An 18,579-nucleotide genomic window follows, 5' to 3' on the forward strand; every position below is an offset into this window, starting at 1 on the left:
AAATTTACTCCTACTTTTAAACTTCAGAATAAGAGCAAGTTATCAAATTTCTCAAAGTTAAGAATCACTCTTTCTCTCCCAGTTATTTAAGACAGCTCGAGAGGTCTCAAGTGGTTAGGAGCTGCCAGTAGGGGCTTGTGAAGGCACTGTGGAGACAGAGACATGCGGAGAGGAGAGGAAGAATTCTGACGAAGTTAGTAAAACGGGGTCGGACAGCGCAGGCATAAACTTTTGTCATCTCACCACTGACTTTACGCAGTAATGCGTTTTCAGTTAAATTGAAGGTGGTTATGACGCTTCGTTTATTTGCCACAGGACAAACGCAGCAATGCTGATGATTGTGGCTGTCATAACCATCAATAAGCCGAATAGCCATGGAAACAATTATAGCACTTAGGCTACAGCTCCACACATTGTCACGCGTTTCATCGACTTCCCAACAACACCCCCGTAATCCCACAGAAGCAAACACAGTTCAGTCAAATAGCTGGCAATACAGGAGCACTAGGCGCATTTGATGGCGCTCATATAAAGATAAACATTTTTTCATTTCATTTATTAATGTGTAGGCCTATATCATAATATATTATCTTGAAAATTCGTTATTGTTAAATGTGTGTTGAATATAAACTCCTCTGAGGAATTTCACCATTTAATGTGAATTTATCTGAAAAAATCCCTAATAAGAAAATCTATTCAGTGTTTGGTCCTTGGCCACATCGTCATCCAAAATCCGGTTTGCGGCACAGCCAAGTGTCGTAAATCAGCACTAAGACTGACACTTTAGTCCTACACTCAAATTAGGACTATGATGCTTGATAACTGACTTTTAAGCACAGCTTTGAGCCAAGAATTTTTTTTACTCTTAAGTCAGTTCTTAGCAGTGTTCTTATGAGTATTTCTGAGAAGCTTGATAAATACAGGCCCAGATTTCTATAAATTTAAAAAATCATTTATAAACATGGCTCATGATTGTGGTAACCCTATATGAGTAAATAAAAAACTCTAATAACAAAAGTGCTCTACAAAAAGACATTACTTTTATTCAGTAACAGGAAACACACTTAAACACCCCCCCCCCCCCATCAACAAAATCATGTTTGGTCATGTACACTTGTTCAGCTGAACCAATCTTTAAACACAACCTCTTATTGTGTTGCAGCTTTCTCCCGTCTCATCTGGAGCTCTGTGTTTTTGCATACTTTTAATGATACAATTAATTAGTAGGTATTGTTCATTACAATAATTACTTCCCACTGGAGCCCTTTGTTCAGTCTATTTTCCCTTCCTAAACTTGCCCGGCGTGGCTCCCGTTTTCTGCTTCTTTTTTGCTGATCCTTTACTCTCGGGTTCCTAAGTGAGGTAAAAGAGAACAATGAAGAACAAATGAGTCCAAAACTCAGAAGATAATGATAACATGAACAACAGCAACTTGCTAAAACAGTGATTGGAAAAAAATCATAATATACACTGGCATCCAAATAAAGCAGCCTACTGAACGCCTCTGCTTACTCTTTACGCTTAAAAAACAACTAGATAAGCTTTCAGACACACAACATACTGTACAATATTGGTGAAATTAGTAAAATAATCAGAACATTTGGAAGTCACAATGTTGCACTGTTGTTAATCTAAATATACCTTCCGCTTGGAGGACAGGGATCCAGTGATAGTGAAGAAGGAGTCCAGACGTCCCTGCGTGCTGCCCTGTCGGCTCTTCACAATCTTCTTACAGCCGTTACGGATCCTGTCCTCACTGCACACAGACACCCATATCAATTCATTAATAAACACATATTTACATGTTAACCTATGCCCAATGGGCCTCATGCAAGGATATTTTTGTTTTCTTATCTTAACCTTTTCTCACTTTTTTTTCGTACGGCAAACGCTCCTCACTTTAGTAAATTACTCACATAAACAATGATGAATACCTGTGCTTTCATGATAAATGTAAATTAGCATAGTTAACGCCCCAGTAATACCATATAAGGCTAAACGCACTGCCCCACATGTCAGGAAATGTTCATTCATGAAAATGACATTGAAGAGTAAAAAGAACTTCACAAATTCAGAGATTTAAGTCCCGCTATAATTTTTTAGCAGCGTCAGCAGCAGTGGAATTAAGGAAATATGGTTGTATTGGTGTGTCTGTCTGCTGAGTTGCAGGTCAAATAAGTTTCACAGCCCGTGGTAATCTAAACCGCGACAACCATACATGTGTCTTTGCCAATATCAATACCAAGTCTCTTCCAAAGGCCTGAAGCGCTAAGGCATCCAAATTTTATATTTGATGCTGACCTTATACAGAGATAAATTAACCTTCGTTAGTGCATCATCAAGTTGTTTTTCAGTTTGAGATGTTCATATTGATATTATACTGATATACAAGAGCATCAATAGCCAATTTAAATGACCAAAGACGTTGTTAGGCTATATGAATACATTTAGAATTAAAATTCAAACAATCAAACAGGATGATGCAAATATCAAAATTACTTCAAAGTCATGAAATACACAATCCACTGAAAAAAACTTAGATTTGCCCGATGGCAGACTAATTGCACAGGACTCTTATGACAGTTACGAGTTTGTGTTCAATTCAAACTACAAGAAAATAGGTGAATGCAGACAGTTCTCCTTAATCAGTCGTACAAGCCACTTAAGTTCGAGTGGTTCTTGCAAGAGGCCCATAGTACCCACTGTCATTTCCAGGTGAACTTTCTGTCACCCCCCCCAAACATCATCACATGTAAAAAAAGTTGTGTACTCAAGTGATGCTAGGACCATAAACTCTGCCTCTGCACGGACAGCAGTGCAGCCTAGTGGTCAGATGTTGTATAACCAGCTGGGCTGGTCGTATAATGACTACAACCACCCATGTCATCATCATTAATCTATTCAAGAAAACTAAATAAGCAAGAGAAGTAGATGAAGCATGCAGCACAGTGCTGATGAGAGTCTGCTGATGGTTCACCTGAACTGTTTCTCGTTACACATGAACTGGATCAGTCCCTCCTCATTAGGCTCACTCCACTTCAAATCCACTGTGGAACAATCCACCACTTCTGGCTTCAAAAACAGCCCCCTGGCCTCTTTGTACAGCCAGTCCTCTGGAGCAGGGTGCTTCTGCATGAAGGCAAGCAGGACACACACAGAGAATCAGAACCAAACCACTTTGTTTAGCTTCCTGAATGTCTGGACTATAGCAGACATCAACTTACGCTGGGGTCAATGTTTTCCAGGATCTCTTCAATGCAGCCGTGCTGTCTGATCAGGTCGATGGCTCTCTTGGGGCCAATCCCCTTGATGGTGGCGCAGTAGTCACAACCCATCAGAATACACAGGTCTATGAACTAGGATGGACCACAAAAAGAGGAAGGAGTTAACACATGAAAGACCAAAACATCACTGCTGACCCAACTGTGTCTACACTTCCACAGCACATACACTTTATCATGTTATGTAATTAACCAGGAGAGCACTGTGACATTTCTCTGAAAGATGTGCGTGGCATGGTGACTCTGCACTGTAGCGTGACAGTTTGTGTGCACAGCCAGCATGGTAAAAGCAGAGGAAGTGGTTCTTCAATTTGAACCGATTAAAAATAAAGGCACTATGACGTTAATCAGATACAAACTTTACCTGTTCATTGGTCAGACCGATGTCCTGCAGGATGCGACTGAAGTGGAACTCTTGGATAGGAAGTTTCCTAAAACAAATAAATTCCATGATGTATTATGTATTGCAGAAAGGAGTACTTTATTATTATAGTGTTACTTGTGTAAAACTCTGCATATTCTGGTCACCTCTTCAGAGACTTTCAAATATAAACAATTATCTAAAACGTATTTAAGATTAAGACAGTATGATATATGATATAATTTAGGTTTGGCTCATAGTGAAACAAACAATATTTCCATCATCAAAGTTGTTCCTTATGAGTTTTGTTATCACTTTAATAAAACAGTGGAGAAAATGATGGAAACAGTACTACTCTATTGTATGTGATAACAAGAATGTTTGCCCCATTAAGCCACCAACCCAATTTTGGATAATCAGATAAAACTGTATTGATTCCAGATTGAATTTGCACCAAAATCAAAACATCAAGTGATCTCCATTCTCCGAACATCTCTGCTGCAGAGCCTATTTCAATTCTGTTCATATAGAGCAGGTCTAGACTGTACCCTTTGTAACATTATCTATAACAGACGCAACATTACTTGGCTTCACTGGCAGTGAGGTGTCTGAGCAGGACATTTGTCCCAAAGGTCAGCCCATCCATGTCCTCTGTTGCTGTGGCAAAGACCTTCCCTGCTTTAACCAGAGCAGCACAGCTGGCCTCCGCCTCACACGGCGCCTACAACACAAAACACATCAAATCACATTTCACAGAATTATTCACCCACACTTGTCTTGATGCAAGTGATTTCTCTGACACGGGGAAAGATACTTTCGTTTCAAGGCGTACAGAAGAGCAGCGGGCATTTACTGTACATTAATGTCAAATTTAATCTCCACATTTACTGAGGGTGAGGACATTACTGTTCAGGCATCAAAGCAACAACAAAAACATACTTTTTATGCCTTTTTGCAAACTGTAATTCATTAACATTCAAATCTTTATGGCGCAATGTTACGAGCAACATCTGTTTATGTTTAAACATGACATTTTCTGTCTTGCAGGGCCTTTAAAGCCTATTCTAATGATGATAAAAATGTCAAGATGTCAGATTTTTCAAAACTGGTGAGCAAAATCACTGCCAGTGCAATTGTTGAAATATTCTTAAAGCCAACAAGAGTGGTGGCAAAGTGAGAGCTAAACTAACCTCAATGTAAGGCACTCCCATCAGGGTCAGCAGCTTCTTGCACTCATCGTTATGCTGCTTGGTGACTTTTACCAGACGCTTGGAGAATTTGTCAATATTCTCTTGTTCCCCTGGGTTTAGACAAAAGCAAAAAATTTGCAGACATTTTAAATCAATAACCAACATAAAAATATATCGAAACATGCTTGCCCCCATTAACAGGGTCAGGGCCGCATAAAAACACAACACATTAAAGCCAGACCGGCACCATTCATGACATTGTTAAATTAAGTGCAAAAAGCATTAATTGTACCCATTTCCTGGGCTTGAGCGAGCTGCTTCTCAGCTTCTGCCCTCCTCTCCCCTCTCTTCTCCAGCTGGTGGGGTGAAGAGAAGTGCAAGGACAGTAAGAGAAAGTGGAAAAAAAAGAGTCAGATAATGTAGGTTACAAAAACAAAACAGAATAAATTTTCTTTAAATAGGAGTGAGAACATATAAGTCTGTAACATTTTTATAAAACACATTTTGCCCCTTTAAACAGATGATTTACACACCGACAGTTTAAAGATGTGTTGGCGTTTACTGATCCATCAAAAAACAGATTACAGACACTAACACCATAGCTAAACATAGTGAAGTGTGTCACTTTCAGAAACTCAGCCATCATCAACAAAAAGTTGATTAATGTCACAGTTCTGACCACACTGACTTACAGGTGAGGTGCAAACAACAGCATCACTACAAAACAATGAAAATTAATAAAGGAGACCAATCTGCCACTTCCAAAGAAACAGAAAGCAAAGAGAAAAGCCCAACACGAAATCAGAGCCCATACTAACCTCTGCTGACTTGAGCTGAGGGGGCTTGCCGTCAAACACGTACACAGGTTTGATGCCGTGTTCCAGCATGCGGATCGTCCGGTAGAACATTCCCATCAGGTGGCTGAGAAAAAGAGAAAGCAGGTAGGCAAAATTATTTCAGGCTTGTGCAGAGACTTGAGGTACCTGGTCTAGTATCCATCCAGAACTACCGTGTCTCTAATGTTTTTCCTAATATGACTTCTCAGTCTGAATTTTAAAGTGTCTGTATTGTGGGGGTTGTACCTCGTCGTCTCTCCATCCTCATTCTGCAGAACGTTCCCATCCTGTCGCACAGCGATCAGGAACTGGTAGATACACATGGAGGCATCTATTGCAATTTTCCTGCCTGCAAAAGTTCAGAAGAGTTGTTAAGATCAAGGTTAAATTTTATCGTCCCCGAAGGAAAATTGGCTTGGGCACAGAGCATTGTTGTATCATAAAAAATAAAAATCACAAAACACGTCACAATACGTCAACAAGAACTTGATGAAGTAGTCGCAAATTATTTGGAATGTCCAAACAGCAGGCGTTATCAAAACAATGAGGTCAACTCTAACAACTTCCTTAACCATCTATAACCTGGTTTCTATGTAAGCCTTTATTCACTACATTATAAAGGCTAGGTAAAGTATTTATTCTATCATTTGCCCATAAGTTCAAACCTGCATTAAAAGAGCTCTTTGTGTTTAATGAAGTGTCATATGACTAAATATGAAAACATGTCCCCGTTTTGTTAAAACACAAAGAAAAGAAAGTTTTGAAACCTCAATTTGAAACTAATACTACTAAGCAAACCTATTAAGCTTTATTTTGACTAATCTTGCATCTTTGTTGTATCCCCAGCATTGACCGAATTTACCCAATTCATCCATCATTAAAATTTAATCTGATCTCATTTAAATGTAGGGAAAGGGACCTTAAAGGCACAGATACCGAAGTAGCTCTTGATGTCTTGCTCTTTAATGGCACCAGGGGCCTGGTCAGCGATCAGCTTAGCAAGTCCTTGTATTCCCATTGTGTTAGGCTGAGGTTCAAACGCAAATCACCAAAGTCTGAAAAACAATTAAATCATGTTAATGGATTCTACAGTCATAAGTTACATCCATCCAGGCTACACAAATACATGGTGCACAAGGCTTGAGCTCATCCAGCGTTGACAGAAACGGGAGAGCAACAACATCACACGACTCAGCTTTAAAACATTTTGTTTACATATGTACTGCTTTGTCGGATGCACGCCGAATTGAAAGCTATCTACTGGTAACAATTAGCACATAACGTAAGTAATGTTTAAGGAGTGTGGATGTACAGAAAAAGACGCCACAATAAATTGTCGATTTTTTAAAAGAGTGGTTGCGGTGATATAACGTGTCCTGGCAAGCTAACTGCTCGTGTGGCTAGTTGGGAGCTAAAACATTAATATCGTCTCATTTATTCACAGTGTACATGGTAACAGTTTTAGTCTCTATATTTACACTGTGAATAAGGTTAAACCGTTTAAATGTTTATAACAGACTCACCAGTTGAGTTTGGGCACTTGTCCCGGCGTCTCGAGCGCGAGGAACTGCGTTTCTTTCGCGGGAAATCAAATAGCAGGCATTGCCTATCGATGCATCGAGCACGGCGTCCTAAAATACGTGGAAGAACTTTGCATCGATTGTGCAGGAATGATTAGACAGGTCTGAAGTCTAACAAGGAAGTACTGGAAGGGCAACCGATTGGTTCATTGAGGTTGAAGGAAATCCGGTCATCCAGCAAAATAATAGAGTCGCTCAGGTAATTTAGGGGCTCAAACGGTCTAAATTTTGGTTTTCGGTAGCGTTAAAGCACGGAAATAAACAACGTTCATTACAAATGCCTTGTGAGGGCGAAATATTACCGGCTGCGAATAACCGGTAACGTTGGTTGTGTATTTTTGTTTCTCCGCCCACTCCGGAAAACTCAACCGAGTCGTCGTATATTTTTATTTTTAAGGTGACGTGGTCGGTCCCCTCTTCCACACTGTCTCATTTGTCAATAAAAGTACTTGGTGTACCCGGATATGAACGCGATGAATGTATAATACGTCGGGAGTTGGGACATCGCATCGAGGATTTCCAGGATGTTCAGCTGTAAATCTTTACATTGAGCTCCAGTATCGGCGCATACCGGAGCAGAGAAGAGACTGTCGGGCCTGGAGTCCGAGGAAACCAGCGAAGAGACAGGTTTAGTTGGATCTGCAGCATCGGGACTGAAGTGACACAACGGGGATACTGGTAGTGCAGATTTTCCCAACTTCTTGTCTGCGCTCATTTGCTGTGGGAGTAGGACTTTAGTGAGTGGGGGCCCAGAATGAAATTGTAACGTGCCTCTTTAGAGTAAAGCAGTGTTGATGTAGACTAACTTGTTTGTTTGACATGAATCAGTCAGGCCCCTCATTATAGTCACGTTTTTTCCACAGAATCTTCAAGACCAATGGGATGACCCCCGGTTTTTTGTGGCACTTGGATACATGACCTTGCTCCTACTCTTAGTGCAGTAAATTGTGCTATAGTATATTTTAGTTGACCAGATGACTAGACTAGATTATTTACTAGATTTACGATTTAGATTTAGATGTTATCCTTTGTTTTTAATGACTGTCCTGGCTCTAAAAAGTGCAGCTGTGATGCTCCCCTGAAGAGGCATAACAGGAGTCTCCAGAGCATTCAAACTTGTTCTTCAAGGTTAATACTGAAAATCAGCTTGATGACGGGCAACACAGAATGGACATTGTTATCAGCTACATTTGAATTGCATTAAAACAGCAACATACCGACAAACGCCCACATTTTGCATTGCTTTGCCATTTGACAAGAAATGCCACATCAGTGCTATGGATGAACCTTTAAATAACCCCTTATTTATATCCTACCCCAAAAGAGATGATACCTGCTTTGTGTTTTGAGGTTGGGGACTAGTCATGTGACAAAATTAGTACGGCTAAACCTTTGCTTTTAAATAGTATCGGTAGGTTTTTAGTTTTGAAGTAAGTTTGCCTCCTTGCTGCTATCACAGGTCTTTCCTGAAATAAGAAATGTCAAACAACAGTGCTGTCAGCTTTGTACTTCATGTAGCATCATCATTTCATTTTCCCAGTTTCCCAATACATTTTGAAATTGAAAGCAACATCATAATCAGGTATTCAGGGGAGGCCCCTGTAGTATTCAAAAGAATAAATAGATTAAAAGAGAGTACCTTCTATGGGCAATGTCACTTCATGTATATTCTTACAAACACAGACAGATAAAAATGGACAGCGCTCATTTAATTCCAGTCAAAAAGCCTCTCTGGACTGATGAAACTGATGAAATACATTGCAATCATTCCACAGTATCTCACAGTTCTGCCTGAGTGTTTCTCAATTTTCTGCTGCGGGTGTTAAAACGTAAAGGGAGTGACGTTGCATAAATGCCATTTGACATATAAGTCGTCACATATCAGTCTAAATGGCTTGACTTGAAATGAACGGCATTCTGTAAGTCTCAGGGCAGACGGTCTAGTTTAAATCACACCTGTCCCTCGTGAACTGATGAAGTGTCCATCTTTGCAACAGGGGTTATGCAGTGTGGAATAGGACACCTGCCAGGTGGCTGCCAGAGGACGATGGGCCTGCACTGCGTCTTGATCCTGTACTTGTTCTCAGGCTTGGTGGTGGGCTACAAGCAAGGGGACAACGTGACTCTCTATGTCAACAAAGTGGGCCCTTATCATAACCCCCAGGAGACATATCACTACTACACCCTGCCTGTTTGCAGCCCGGAGAAGGTCAGTCTTTGTTTTGTTTCTCTGTGTATTAACGGGCTGCTGTAATTCACAGATGAACTGGAGGTTGTTTTGTCATGCTAAATGTAGACACTAGTGTTGGGAAAACACCAAGTCTCATTATTTCTCATAAATCAGCTTTTCTCTGAACGGTACTGTATCTCCATCTGGTCATAAAATTAAAATGTTGTCATATAAGATTTAAGTAAAGGTCCAATGAATGTCTCTAAGGTGGATTATCACAAAATCTATAAATACATTTGAAATTATGGGAGGAAAAATAGGTGGTATTTTGCTATAAAAATGTATTTTTCACACAGTATAACACTTAATAATAATTAAGATTAATAATTTACCCAGACACACAAGGTAATTATATAGAAATAAAAAAATTGTGAGACCTATTTATCCACCTATTGGCTGTTGGGAGAAGGCACCTGCCAACATAAGCTTGTTCCTTTTGTTTAAGGTGACTCAGAAAAGTCATTATTGGAAGTGTGATTGTTTTGGTGGCAGTGGCGACCCAAATTTACAATAGTAGTACCTTATTACCCACCATTATGGGATATGGTACTTCAACAACAAGCATCCGGCGATGAAGTGTGATTGTAGCCAGCTGCGTTTTTGCTTTCAGTTTGCCTGCTATAACTACCTCATGGAGTATGTGTTGTTTTGAAATCACTTGCCCACACAGAATTATGACCAACGGATGCTTTGTGCTGCTCTTTTACACTCCGTTTCTCATATTGTAACACCTCTTCGTCAGGTGCATCACAAGTCCCTGAGTCTGGGAGAAGTGTTGGATGGTGACAGGATGGCAGAATCCTTATATCACATCCGATTTAGAGAGAACGTTGAGAAAAAAACTCTTTGCAAGCTCATTCTTTCAGAGAAACAGGTATTTATTCACACAAGGCCGGGATTGTTTGAACACTTTACACTTTATATATTACCACACATCTTGGGTAAAGTTACAATGCTGTGGACCCAAATGTTATTTTAACTGTTAATAATGTATTAAGTAGCTTGATTTTTAAAAGGTAATCTGTGTTGAACTTGCTCTGCTACATCACCCTTTTCTCCAGGAATCCAAAGAGAGAGAGAACCATTTGCTTGAGCAAATCATCATCAAAGCAATCATAATTATCAAAAATGGCCTTTGTCTTGCAAAATCTACCATCCAATTAACAATTTATGACATACAGTAGTTTCAACTTAAAGGGTAACTTTTTTTGTAACATGTTTTTGTCTTTATGACTAATTGGGACATTCATTTTTTAATATTTGTCCAGTATTGAGGGAGTGTTTTTGCCACTGAAGGGCTCAGATTGTTATTATAAGTGTCTGACAACATTGTGGAAAGGATCCCTACAGAGATAGACCTTTTTTAAAGAATAAAATCTTTTTTGTTTAAATAGAAACAGCCGCTATATCGCTCTCGTCAAAGCCACTGGACTCCCTGCCTCGCTCGGTTAGTTTGTGTTATTGTGTGACATTTTATTACCACTTTTTGTAGTAATATTGAAAGTACTTTTGGTAATTATGATTGCTTAACATTTCCTCAAGCAAATAGTTCTCTGTCTTTTTCTGGATTCTGGAGAAAAGGGCGACGTTGTAGCAGAGCAAGTTCATCGCAGAACACCGACAGCAGGCTCAGTAATAATGTTCAATGAAATAAACACTTAAAATACAGGCCAAACCACAAAACATATGGGACATGATCGAGGATGTTTTTTGTGTGTGTCAGGTGGACCAGCTTCGTGAGGCCATCGAGGAGCTGTTTTACTTTGAATTTGTCCTGGATGACATTCCAATCTGGGGGTTTGTGGGATACATAGAAGAGAGCGGCTTCCTGCCTCACAGCCACAAGGTAAACCTGTTGTGCTCCTGAGGGTTTGTGGGATATGTGGAGACACAGAGAACCACAGAGAGACTTTGTAAGTTTGTTAAAGGTTTTATCTTTATGCAAAGTTCCTGTTCCAGTTGAATTAAACTCACTGTTTACTCTTCTTATGTCGCACTTTCTCCTCCCTTCTCTCTATTGTTCCGTCTCTCTCTCCCTCCTCTCTTCTCTCACCTCCAACAGGTGGGTTTGTGGACTCACCTAGACTTCAACATCGAGTACAACGGCGACTCAGTGATCTTTGCCAATGTCTCAGTAAAAGATGTCAAACCTGTTCCCCTGGAGGAGGGGGCGGGGGCAGTGGTGGGCGGAGTCGGATTGGGCGGAGGCGGCCTAACGGTCACCCACACCTATAGCGTGCACTGGTTCGAGTCCCCTCTCCCTTACGCCCGGAGAGCCGAGCGCCTTCGAGACTACTCGTTCTTCCCCAAAACACTGGAGATCCACTGGCTGTCCATCATCAACTCACTGGTGCTGGTGGTGCTGCTGCTGGGCTTCGTCATCATCATCCTCATGCGGGTCCTTAAGAATGACTTTGCCAGGTTAGTCAGCGGACGAGCTCAAGTGGTTATTTCTGAGCCACTGTATGTGAAACTTTGTTTCATGTCTTTAATATGAAAGGTAAGACTAAATGAAAGGCGGATAATGACTTCAACGCACCGTCAGTACAAACCAGCATCATGTTGAGTAATAAAATAAAGCCTTAAACAAAGACATAAAGGCTGTAAAGGATATTAAAATACCCATAATATAGTTCTAAGAGGTTTTATTTTTTTAACAATGCAATAACAGATTAATCAACTGACAGAAAATTAATCTACATCTAATTTGATGATTGTCATTTGTGAAGCAAAAATGCCAAACGTTTGCTGGTTCTAGCTTCTGAAATGTGAGGATTTGATGATTTTACTTAATTTTATATCACTTTAACTTAACTATCTATTTTTTTTTTTTTTTTACTTTTTGTCCACCATAACAAGCAATTTGTCCCACCTTAGGGGTCTAGGAAATTTTACTATTTTTCACTATTGTCATTTTATAGACTTATCAATCTTTTGTGAAGTTGAAAACACATTGATCAGTTACAAATAAAGTAGGTGTAATCGTGAAGTGGTATAAGGTTTGATATAGTATCTTGTTTCTTCTTAAAGGTGGAGTAAGCGATTCGGCGAAATCCAACACCTTAACAAATACCATGACATAGGGCGTACACAGCATGAAACTGCAAGTAATGTTACTGACGTTAGCTAAGTTGTGGGTTAGCAAACTGTCACTACCGCTGCTGTGAAGCTAACATGCAGAGAGGACGAGTCAGCACACCAGCTCCAGACAGCGATACTCACAACTCTCCTGCTACTGTAGATAACATCACAACAGCAGCATGTCTTGGCAAACTGGGAAATAAGCTGAACATCTGTGGGCAAGTCATTTGACGTTACCTGACACCAGCTCATGGCTCGTCACAAGGACTTATACAGGGCACTTTCCAGGTTCATGTTCATACAGACTTTTAAGAAAGAACCAAGGGCAGTAAATGTGAATGTTATACAGATCAACAAGTAACATATTTGACAGTTTTGGCGAAAATATTTTGCATCCTGAGCGCATCTTCAGGACCCACTTTTGTTGCCTCTTACCTGTTATCTTGAGATGGACATGTAGCCAACCAACCTTTCTTTGATATGAATGGCGCTGCATATGATTTGTCTTCTTAAATTGCTCAGGCAGCCATTACAATATGATTATTCATAAAGCATCTATTGAACATAATTATTGTTATTATTGTGGCAATAACACAGGAGCAGCTCATTGTCACAGCCTACATATTGAGAAACCTATGCGTGATGCATAAATAGAATTGTTTCCTGAATAAACAACAGATGTTAGCCTACTGAGTGAAAGCCAAGATCAGTTTCACATGCCACATTCGATTTAATAAATTCACTGTTGGGCATTATGAAGGACGGAGTCTGCCGCAAATGAATATGAATACAGAAATAAAAAATGCTCCATGCAACAAAAAAAAACTGTTCTGATGCCTAGTCTGTATTTATTTATTCATTAGCCAAATCATCTGTTACTACGGAATAGACCATCTGCTTCATGTTTACACTGGCACGCGCATGCCCAGTGCACCTGAACGGGTCCTAGCTGTGCGTTTTCAGTCGTTTTAATGTAGACGGAGATCCACTCCAAAACGCAGTGGAAACGCTGGTGTGGACAGAGATCGTATTCATTTTAATTCTCTGTTTGTAAACTAAAACGGAGTAGTGTGGATGGGGCCCTAACTATTGGGCTATTAGTTAGTTAGTGGCATACACGGACATAGAACTGCGGTCAAGTATGTATGTATGTCATGTATTCCAGCCTTTATGGTGAATGCACTGAAACGGAGTAGAGCGAGCTGACAGGCAATGTTAGTGACTTTATTCTGTTATTGTCTCACTTTATAAAGATAAGTGTGAGATTCCTACCTGAAGAAAGGTTATGAAGTCTTAATTGTACGCAAAACCAGCAGCACATACAATATTTCCCATTTACAGTACAAACATAGTTGTTTTTTTTTTTTTCCAGTACACACACAGAAGAGACAGCTACCGGACCCTGAGGAGATATTTGCTGAATTTGACAAAAAAACTTTTATTTGTTAAGAATCGCTTACCCCACCTTTAAAGACGTACATTTAATTTGTGCACTTTTTCTTGTGACAAATCACCCTTACCCATACGGACCTTAATTCATATTGATCAACTTTCATCTCAAGGTGAAAATTGTAGACAACTCCTGCAGTCTTTCTGCCTGTCCAGGTAAATGATAACATCCTGGGTGAATGCTTTTCCCCTTCCTTACCTGCAGGTACAATGTGGAGGAGGAGGGCGGCTGTGACGATCTGGACCAGGGAGACAACGGCTGGAAGATCATACACACTGACGTCTTCAGGTTTCCCCCTTACAGAAGCCTGCTGTGTGCAGTGCTGGGCGTTGGGGCTCAGTTCCTTACCCTTGCCACAGGTGAGCATTACTCTGATACACCCAAACACAGCCACACACACACACGGCTGAACGTGGACAAACACACACACACACACACACAGGTCTAAAACACTAAGGACTGACATTGTTCTGTTTGAAAGTTGAGCAGACTAGTCCTGTGCAGCAATGACCCGTAGCGACAGCCTTTGTACTAAACAGCACAGTGACATAACAACTAGAAACCTGATAATGTTTATGGCACGCAGGTCATAAGGACAGATTTTTACATGCTGAAGTCTGATCACTCTTAACGTTTCGCCTTAGGAATAATCGTCATGGCATTGCTGGGAATGTTCAACGTGCACCGCCACGGCGCAATCAACTCTGCAGCCATAGTCCTGTACGCCCTGACTAGCTGCGTGTCCGGCTACGTGTCTTGCAGCTTCTACACACAGATCAGTGGCCAGCGCTGGGTGTGGAACATCATCCTCACCTCGTCGCTCTTCTCCGGTGAGTCTGATAAGGAAGGTTGGTTGTAAGGTGAAGGTCATAAAGCACTCGTACATGTCCAAGTCCTCGCGCCCGTGTTTTCAAGCAAGATGGTTCACGCAATGTTTAGTGTAAGCTGGTATCCCTCCACCTCTCTGTTGAGGAGCAGTCATCAATAAAGTGGCTCAGTTTCACTTCTTTTCTTTTCCAGAAACTTTTCCTAAAATAAACTTTAAGTGTGTTTCCTCAGTTTATGGAAAAATAATTTGTCTGTAATGGGTTCAGATCATCTCTCTGGCAATAGCTTGACGTTTATAAACCCATTTATCTCCATCCGTCGTCCATCCTTGCATAGTTTCCCCTTTATTTTCTCCTGTCTCTCATCAGGACTCTCAAGTTTTTCCCCCCTGAATTTATCCTCTAAGCATTAAAACTGTCTTTGCAAAATCAGGTAATCAAATATTGTCAATGAGGATGCTGGCCATCTCTTCTCTTTTCTATTTACAGTACTATCGTTGTTTATTCCTGGTCTTATTAAGTAATTAAGCTGCCATATCTCATTGTATTTTCATTTTTAAAAATCCCCATATAATGTGTTATTTTCAGGATGCAAAATTTCTCAATCATCTGGAACACTGCCGGACCTTTTATTCATGTGGTCATTCATTCCCACAGCTCCTCTCTTCCTGACATGGAGTGTAGTGAACTCGATCCACTGGTGGAGCGGCTCCACTCAGGCTCTGCCGGCCACCACCGTGCTCCTCCTGCTGGGTGCCTGGGTGCTGGTGGGCTTCCCGCTCACTGTCATCGGCGGCATCGTGGGAAAGAACCGGGCTGGCAGCTTCCAGGCGCCCTGCCGCACTCGCAACATTGCCCGGCAGATCCCTACACAGCCCTGGTACAAACACACGGCTGTGCACATGGCCATCGGCGGCTTCCTGCCTTTCAGGTGAGCTTCGTTCAAGGGGGAATTTAGAGGCATAAAGTCCTTCCTCTCCATAAAGCAGGGAAGTGAATATGAGAGGATTATCAGTAAACAGGATATTGTACATGAAGTTATTTTTATGTGAAGAATTGTGATGTAGGTGAATTTTATTGTGAAATAATGAAAATTCATAATGGCTTGGAAATGTTAAGTTTACTCTCTAAATGTTTACAGTTTAAGTGATACTTTTCTGTCGTCTTGCATTATTTAATATATATGTATATATATGCACTAAAAGTGCAGACTGTTGAATTTAATTTTTCAATCTTCTCCCTCAGTGCCATCTCAGTGGAGCTGTACTACATCTTTGCCACCGTTTGGGGCAGGGAACACTACACCCTCTATGGCATCCTGCTGTGCGTCTTCGCCATCCTCCTCTCAGTGGGCGCCTGCATCTCCGTGGCGCTCACCTACTTCCTGCTGTCTGGCGAGGACTACCGGTGGTGGTGGCGCAGCGTGCTCAGCACCGGCTCCACCGGCCTCTTCATCTTCGTCTATTCTGTTTTCTACTACCGGAACCGGTCGTCCATGAGCGGCCTGGTGCAGAGCACGGAGTTCTTCGGCTACTCTCTGCTCACGGCGCTGGTCTTCTCACTGATGTTGGGCAGTGTGTCGTTTTGGGCCTCACTGGCGTTTATCCGCTACATCTACCGTAGCCTGAAGATGGACTAGATATGAAATGTGCACAAACAGACACAGTGATAAACAAACATTCCCTCATAGCACACACGGACAATCCTCATTTCTTGTTATTTCAGTCATACTCAGGCTGCGTCCGAAAAGTCTTTTTTGCTTAGGAAGGTTCCTAACTGAGTAGCAGCAGCTACTGGCAGCCATGATAAGAGCTGGTCGAATTCTCTAAAAGCCTTCCTTTCATATCTCCTTTAGCATAAGGTACACCGGACCATCCTTTACGAAAGGAAAGGAGAGAATGCCGTCCCACAATTCCTTGCGGCGGCAACATTTAAAGCGACGCACGTCCTCAAACTCAAACGATAAAATTCATCAACCTCATTTAGCAAAATCCTTCCAGTACAGACGCACATTATGATACTTGAATAAGACTCTCACAATTTCCTTCTTTGTTTTGGTTTGTTTTCTTTTGGCTTTGCTGTAATCTGATACTGTTTCAACACAGTTTTATGTTTCAAATTGTTGAAATATGCTATAAAGGGTTTTCTACTATAATAAAAAAGAGAAATCACCGACCATGAGGGATAAAGGATGTTGATCACTATGTAAGTTACCATTGGCTATTAAGCCTTTTCTCTCTTATGCCATAACCCCCTAACATGCATAAGTCTTGAACTGTCTTGAACAATAACTGAGACCCATGCCCGCTGTCTTGTAACATGATCAAAGTGAGGATGATGTTGTAGCGTGTAGCCTCATGTTATGCATAGGCAGCCTTCAGCAATATCGTTAACTGATTTTACTTCAGTCACAGATGCTGACACCCTCGCCTTAATAAAGGCAATGATCAAGCTGGATGAGCTGTACATTAAATGTAATGTATTATTTCAGTGTTTCTCACACACTGATTTATAACGCTGACCGCGTTTTCTTACTATCTAAAATGGTCAACGCATTTATTTGCTCAGCACCTCCTCTCCCTCGCGCGCTCCCTCTCTCTCTCTCAGTTGCGCTGTCTTTCTGTGGTAAACACTACAAACAATAAATGGGATTCATGTTGATAAATATGGGCAGGAGGGTGAGTGTGAGCAAGCTTTCTCAATGTGACAACCCTTTCCATTATTTTTGACTGGTACCCTACAGGCCTATTTGCTATCTTGATTATGAAGTTCTAGTATATTCCACCGTGTTGTCCACCTTTAGATGGCCTGCCTTAAAACGACACGGGGCGCAGTGTCAGAGATGCGCTTTTTGTAGTCCATCTTCGGAACATTGTAGTTTCATCACGGCAGGTCACGTGAGTAACACCCGCCGTCGCATAATTACGTCGCCAAGAAAATAGCAGTCGGGTTCTCTGAGCCCCACGATCCTCTTTTCCTAAGTCCTTATGGATTCTCCTTCACATCTTTCCTTGACCTCATGGCGTTTTCCATCGAGGCCAAGGAAAAGTGGTTAGGAAAGGAGATTTTTGTTTTTTTTTTACTTTTCGGACGCAGCCGCAGACAACCTACGGGGTTAATGGGAGGAACAGGGGCCTTTGATTTGACAGGATCTAATGATTGAGCTAGAATGGCCACTGGACTAGGGATTAGCTGGATAGATGATGGGTGAGCTGGGGAGAGGGGATCATGTATTTAAGGATAAAATGGGATATTTTGGTAAGAAGGGAGGAGTGTCCCATTAGGAATGAATGAGTATGAGATACATGTGTGAATGAGTTTAATCGTTGTATGATGCAATGTGGCATCATCTGTTCTGGTTCCTACCCTGATCTACACAGCGTTTCCCGCATTACATTTACCAACTGACTCATACTGTATTTGATTTATTATGCAGTCGTGTAAGTGCTATTACTTGCACTTATACTCCCCCACACATACAATTGTGGCAGTCTGTTCAAATAAAACATGTTTTGCACTGGCTGGATGGATGAGAAACGATGCCTTGTAGATTGAAGATCTGTTGGTGAGGGAGCAATATAGTCATTATATTCTATGGTCGCCACTGACTGATGTAAATATAGTCTTTTCAATAAAATGCTTTTTAATACAATATTGAAAGCCACCAAGTATTGGCTGATTTTTTTCCCCCCTGATTCTTTTTACAAGGGTCTGTACTAATTGAACCTCCTTTATAGCCTATT

At 41.1% G+C, this 18,579-nt stretch overlaps 2 protein-coding genes across 4 annotated transcripts; one reads left to right on the forward strand and one right to left on the reverse strand.

Moving 5' to 3' along the window:
* Nucleotides 1-1,021: 1,021 nt before the first annotated feature.
* Nucleotides 1,022-7,332, reverse strand: fen1 (flap structure-specific endonuclease 1). Its single transcript, XM_046064866.1, has 12 exons — nucleotides 7,192-7,332; nucleotides 6,605-6,723; nucleotides 5,915-6,017; nucleotides 5,651-5,753; nucleotides 5,125-5,188; nucleotides 4,833-4,942; nucleotides 4,227-4,363; nucleotides 3,646-3,712; nucleotides 3,225-3,356; nucleotides 2,978-3,129; nucleotides 1,642-1,756; nucleotides 1,022-1,353 (listed from the first exon to the last, which is right to left on the reverse strand). The coding sequence occupies exons 2-12, from the start codon at nucleotides 6,684-6,686 to the stop codon at nucleotides 1,276-1,278; spliced, it is 1,143 nt and encodes a 380-aa protein (XP_045920822.1). The 5' UTR covers nucleotides 6,687-6,723; nucleotides 7,192-7,332; the 3' UTR covers nucleotides 1,022-1,275.
* A 54-nt stretch (nucleotides 7,333-7,386) lies between these two features.
* On the forward strand, nucleotides 7,387-18,496 carry tm9sf1 (transmembrane 9 superfamily member 1). Of its 3 annotated transcripts, none has more exons than XM_046064832.1 (9): nucleotides 7,387-7,447; nucleotides 9,246-9,457; nucleotides 10,221-10,352; nucleotides 11,202-11,324; nucleotides 11,541-11,899; nucleotides 14,214-14,368; nucleotides 14,654-14,839; nucleotides 15,494-15,767; nucleotides 16,082-18,496. In XM_046064832.1, the coding sequence occupies exons 2-9, from the start codon at nucleotides 9,251-9,253 to the stop codon at nucleotides 16,473-16,475; spliced, it is 1,830 nt and encodes a 609-aa protein (XP_045920788.1). In that variant the 5' UTR covers nucleotides 7,387-7,447; nucleotides 9,246-9,250; the 3' UTR covers nucleotides 16,476-18,496. The 3 variants fall into 3 exon arrangements, with proteins under 3 accessions (XP_045920788.1, XP_045920780.1, XP_045920798.1); XM_046064824.1 differs by lacking the exon at nucleotides 7,387-7,447 and adding an exon at nucleotides 7,455-7,926; XM_046064842.1 differs by lacking the exon at nucleotides 7,387-7,447 and adding an exon at nucleotides 7,962-7,985.
* Nucleotides 18,497-18,579: the final 83 nt, after the last annotated feature.

The sequence above is a fragment of the Micropterus dolomieu genome, linkage group LG01, assembly GCF_021292245.1.
Source record: "Micropterus dolomieu isolate WLL.071019.BEF.003 ecotype Adirondacks linkage group LG01, ASM2129224v1, whole genome shotgun sequence".
Classification (NCBI taxonomy): domain Eukaryota; kingdom Metazoa; phylum Chordata; class Actinopteri; order Centrarchiformes; family Centrarchidae; genus Micropterus; species Micropterus dolomieu.

Bases quoted from the DNA above. Each gene is read 5' to 3' on its own strand.
- tm9sf1 (XM_046064832.1), top strand. From the start codon at position 9,251: ATGCAGTGTGGAATAGGACACCTGCCAGGTGGCTGCCAGAGGACGATG. The intron at 10,353-11,201 runs GTATTTATTCAC...TGTGTGTGTCAG, and splicing joins TCATTCTTTCAGAGAAACAG to GTGGACCAGCTTCGTGAGGC. The intron at 14,840-15,493 runs GTGAGTCTGATA...TCATTCCCACAG, and splicing joins CACCTCGTCGCTCTTCTCCG to CTCCTCTCTTCCTGACATGG.
- fen1 (XM_046064866.1), bottom strand. From the start codon at position 6,686: ATGGGAATACAAGGACTTGCTAAGCTGATCGCTGACCAGGCCCCTGGT. The intron at 4,364-4,832 runs GTTAGTTTAGCT...TTTGTGTTGTAG, and splicing joins TGGGAGTGCCTTACATTGAG to GCGCCGTGTGAGGCGGAGGC. The intron at 3,357-3,645 runs GTAAAGTTTGTA...GGTCCATCCTAG, and splicing joins TCGGTCTGACCAATGAACAG to TTCATAGACCTGTGTATTCT.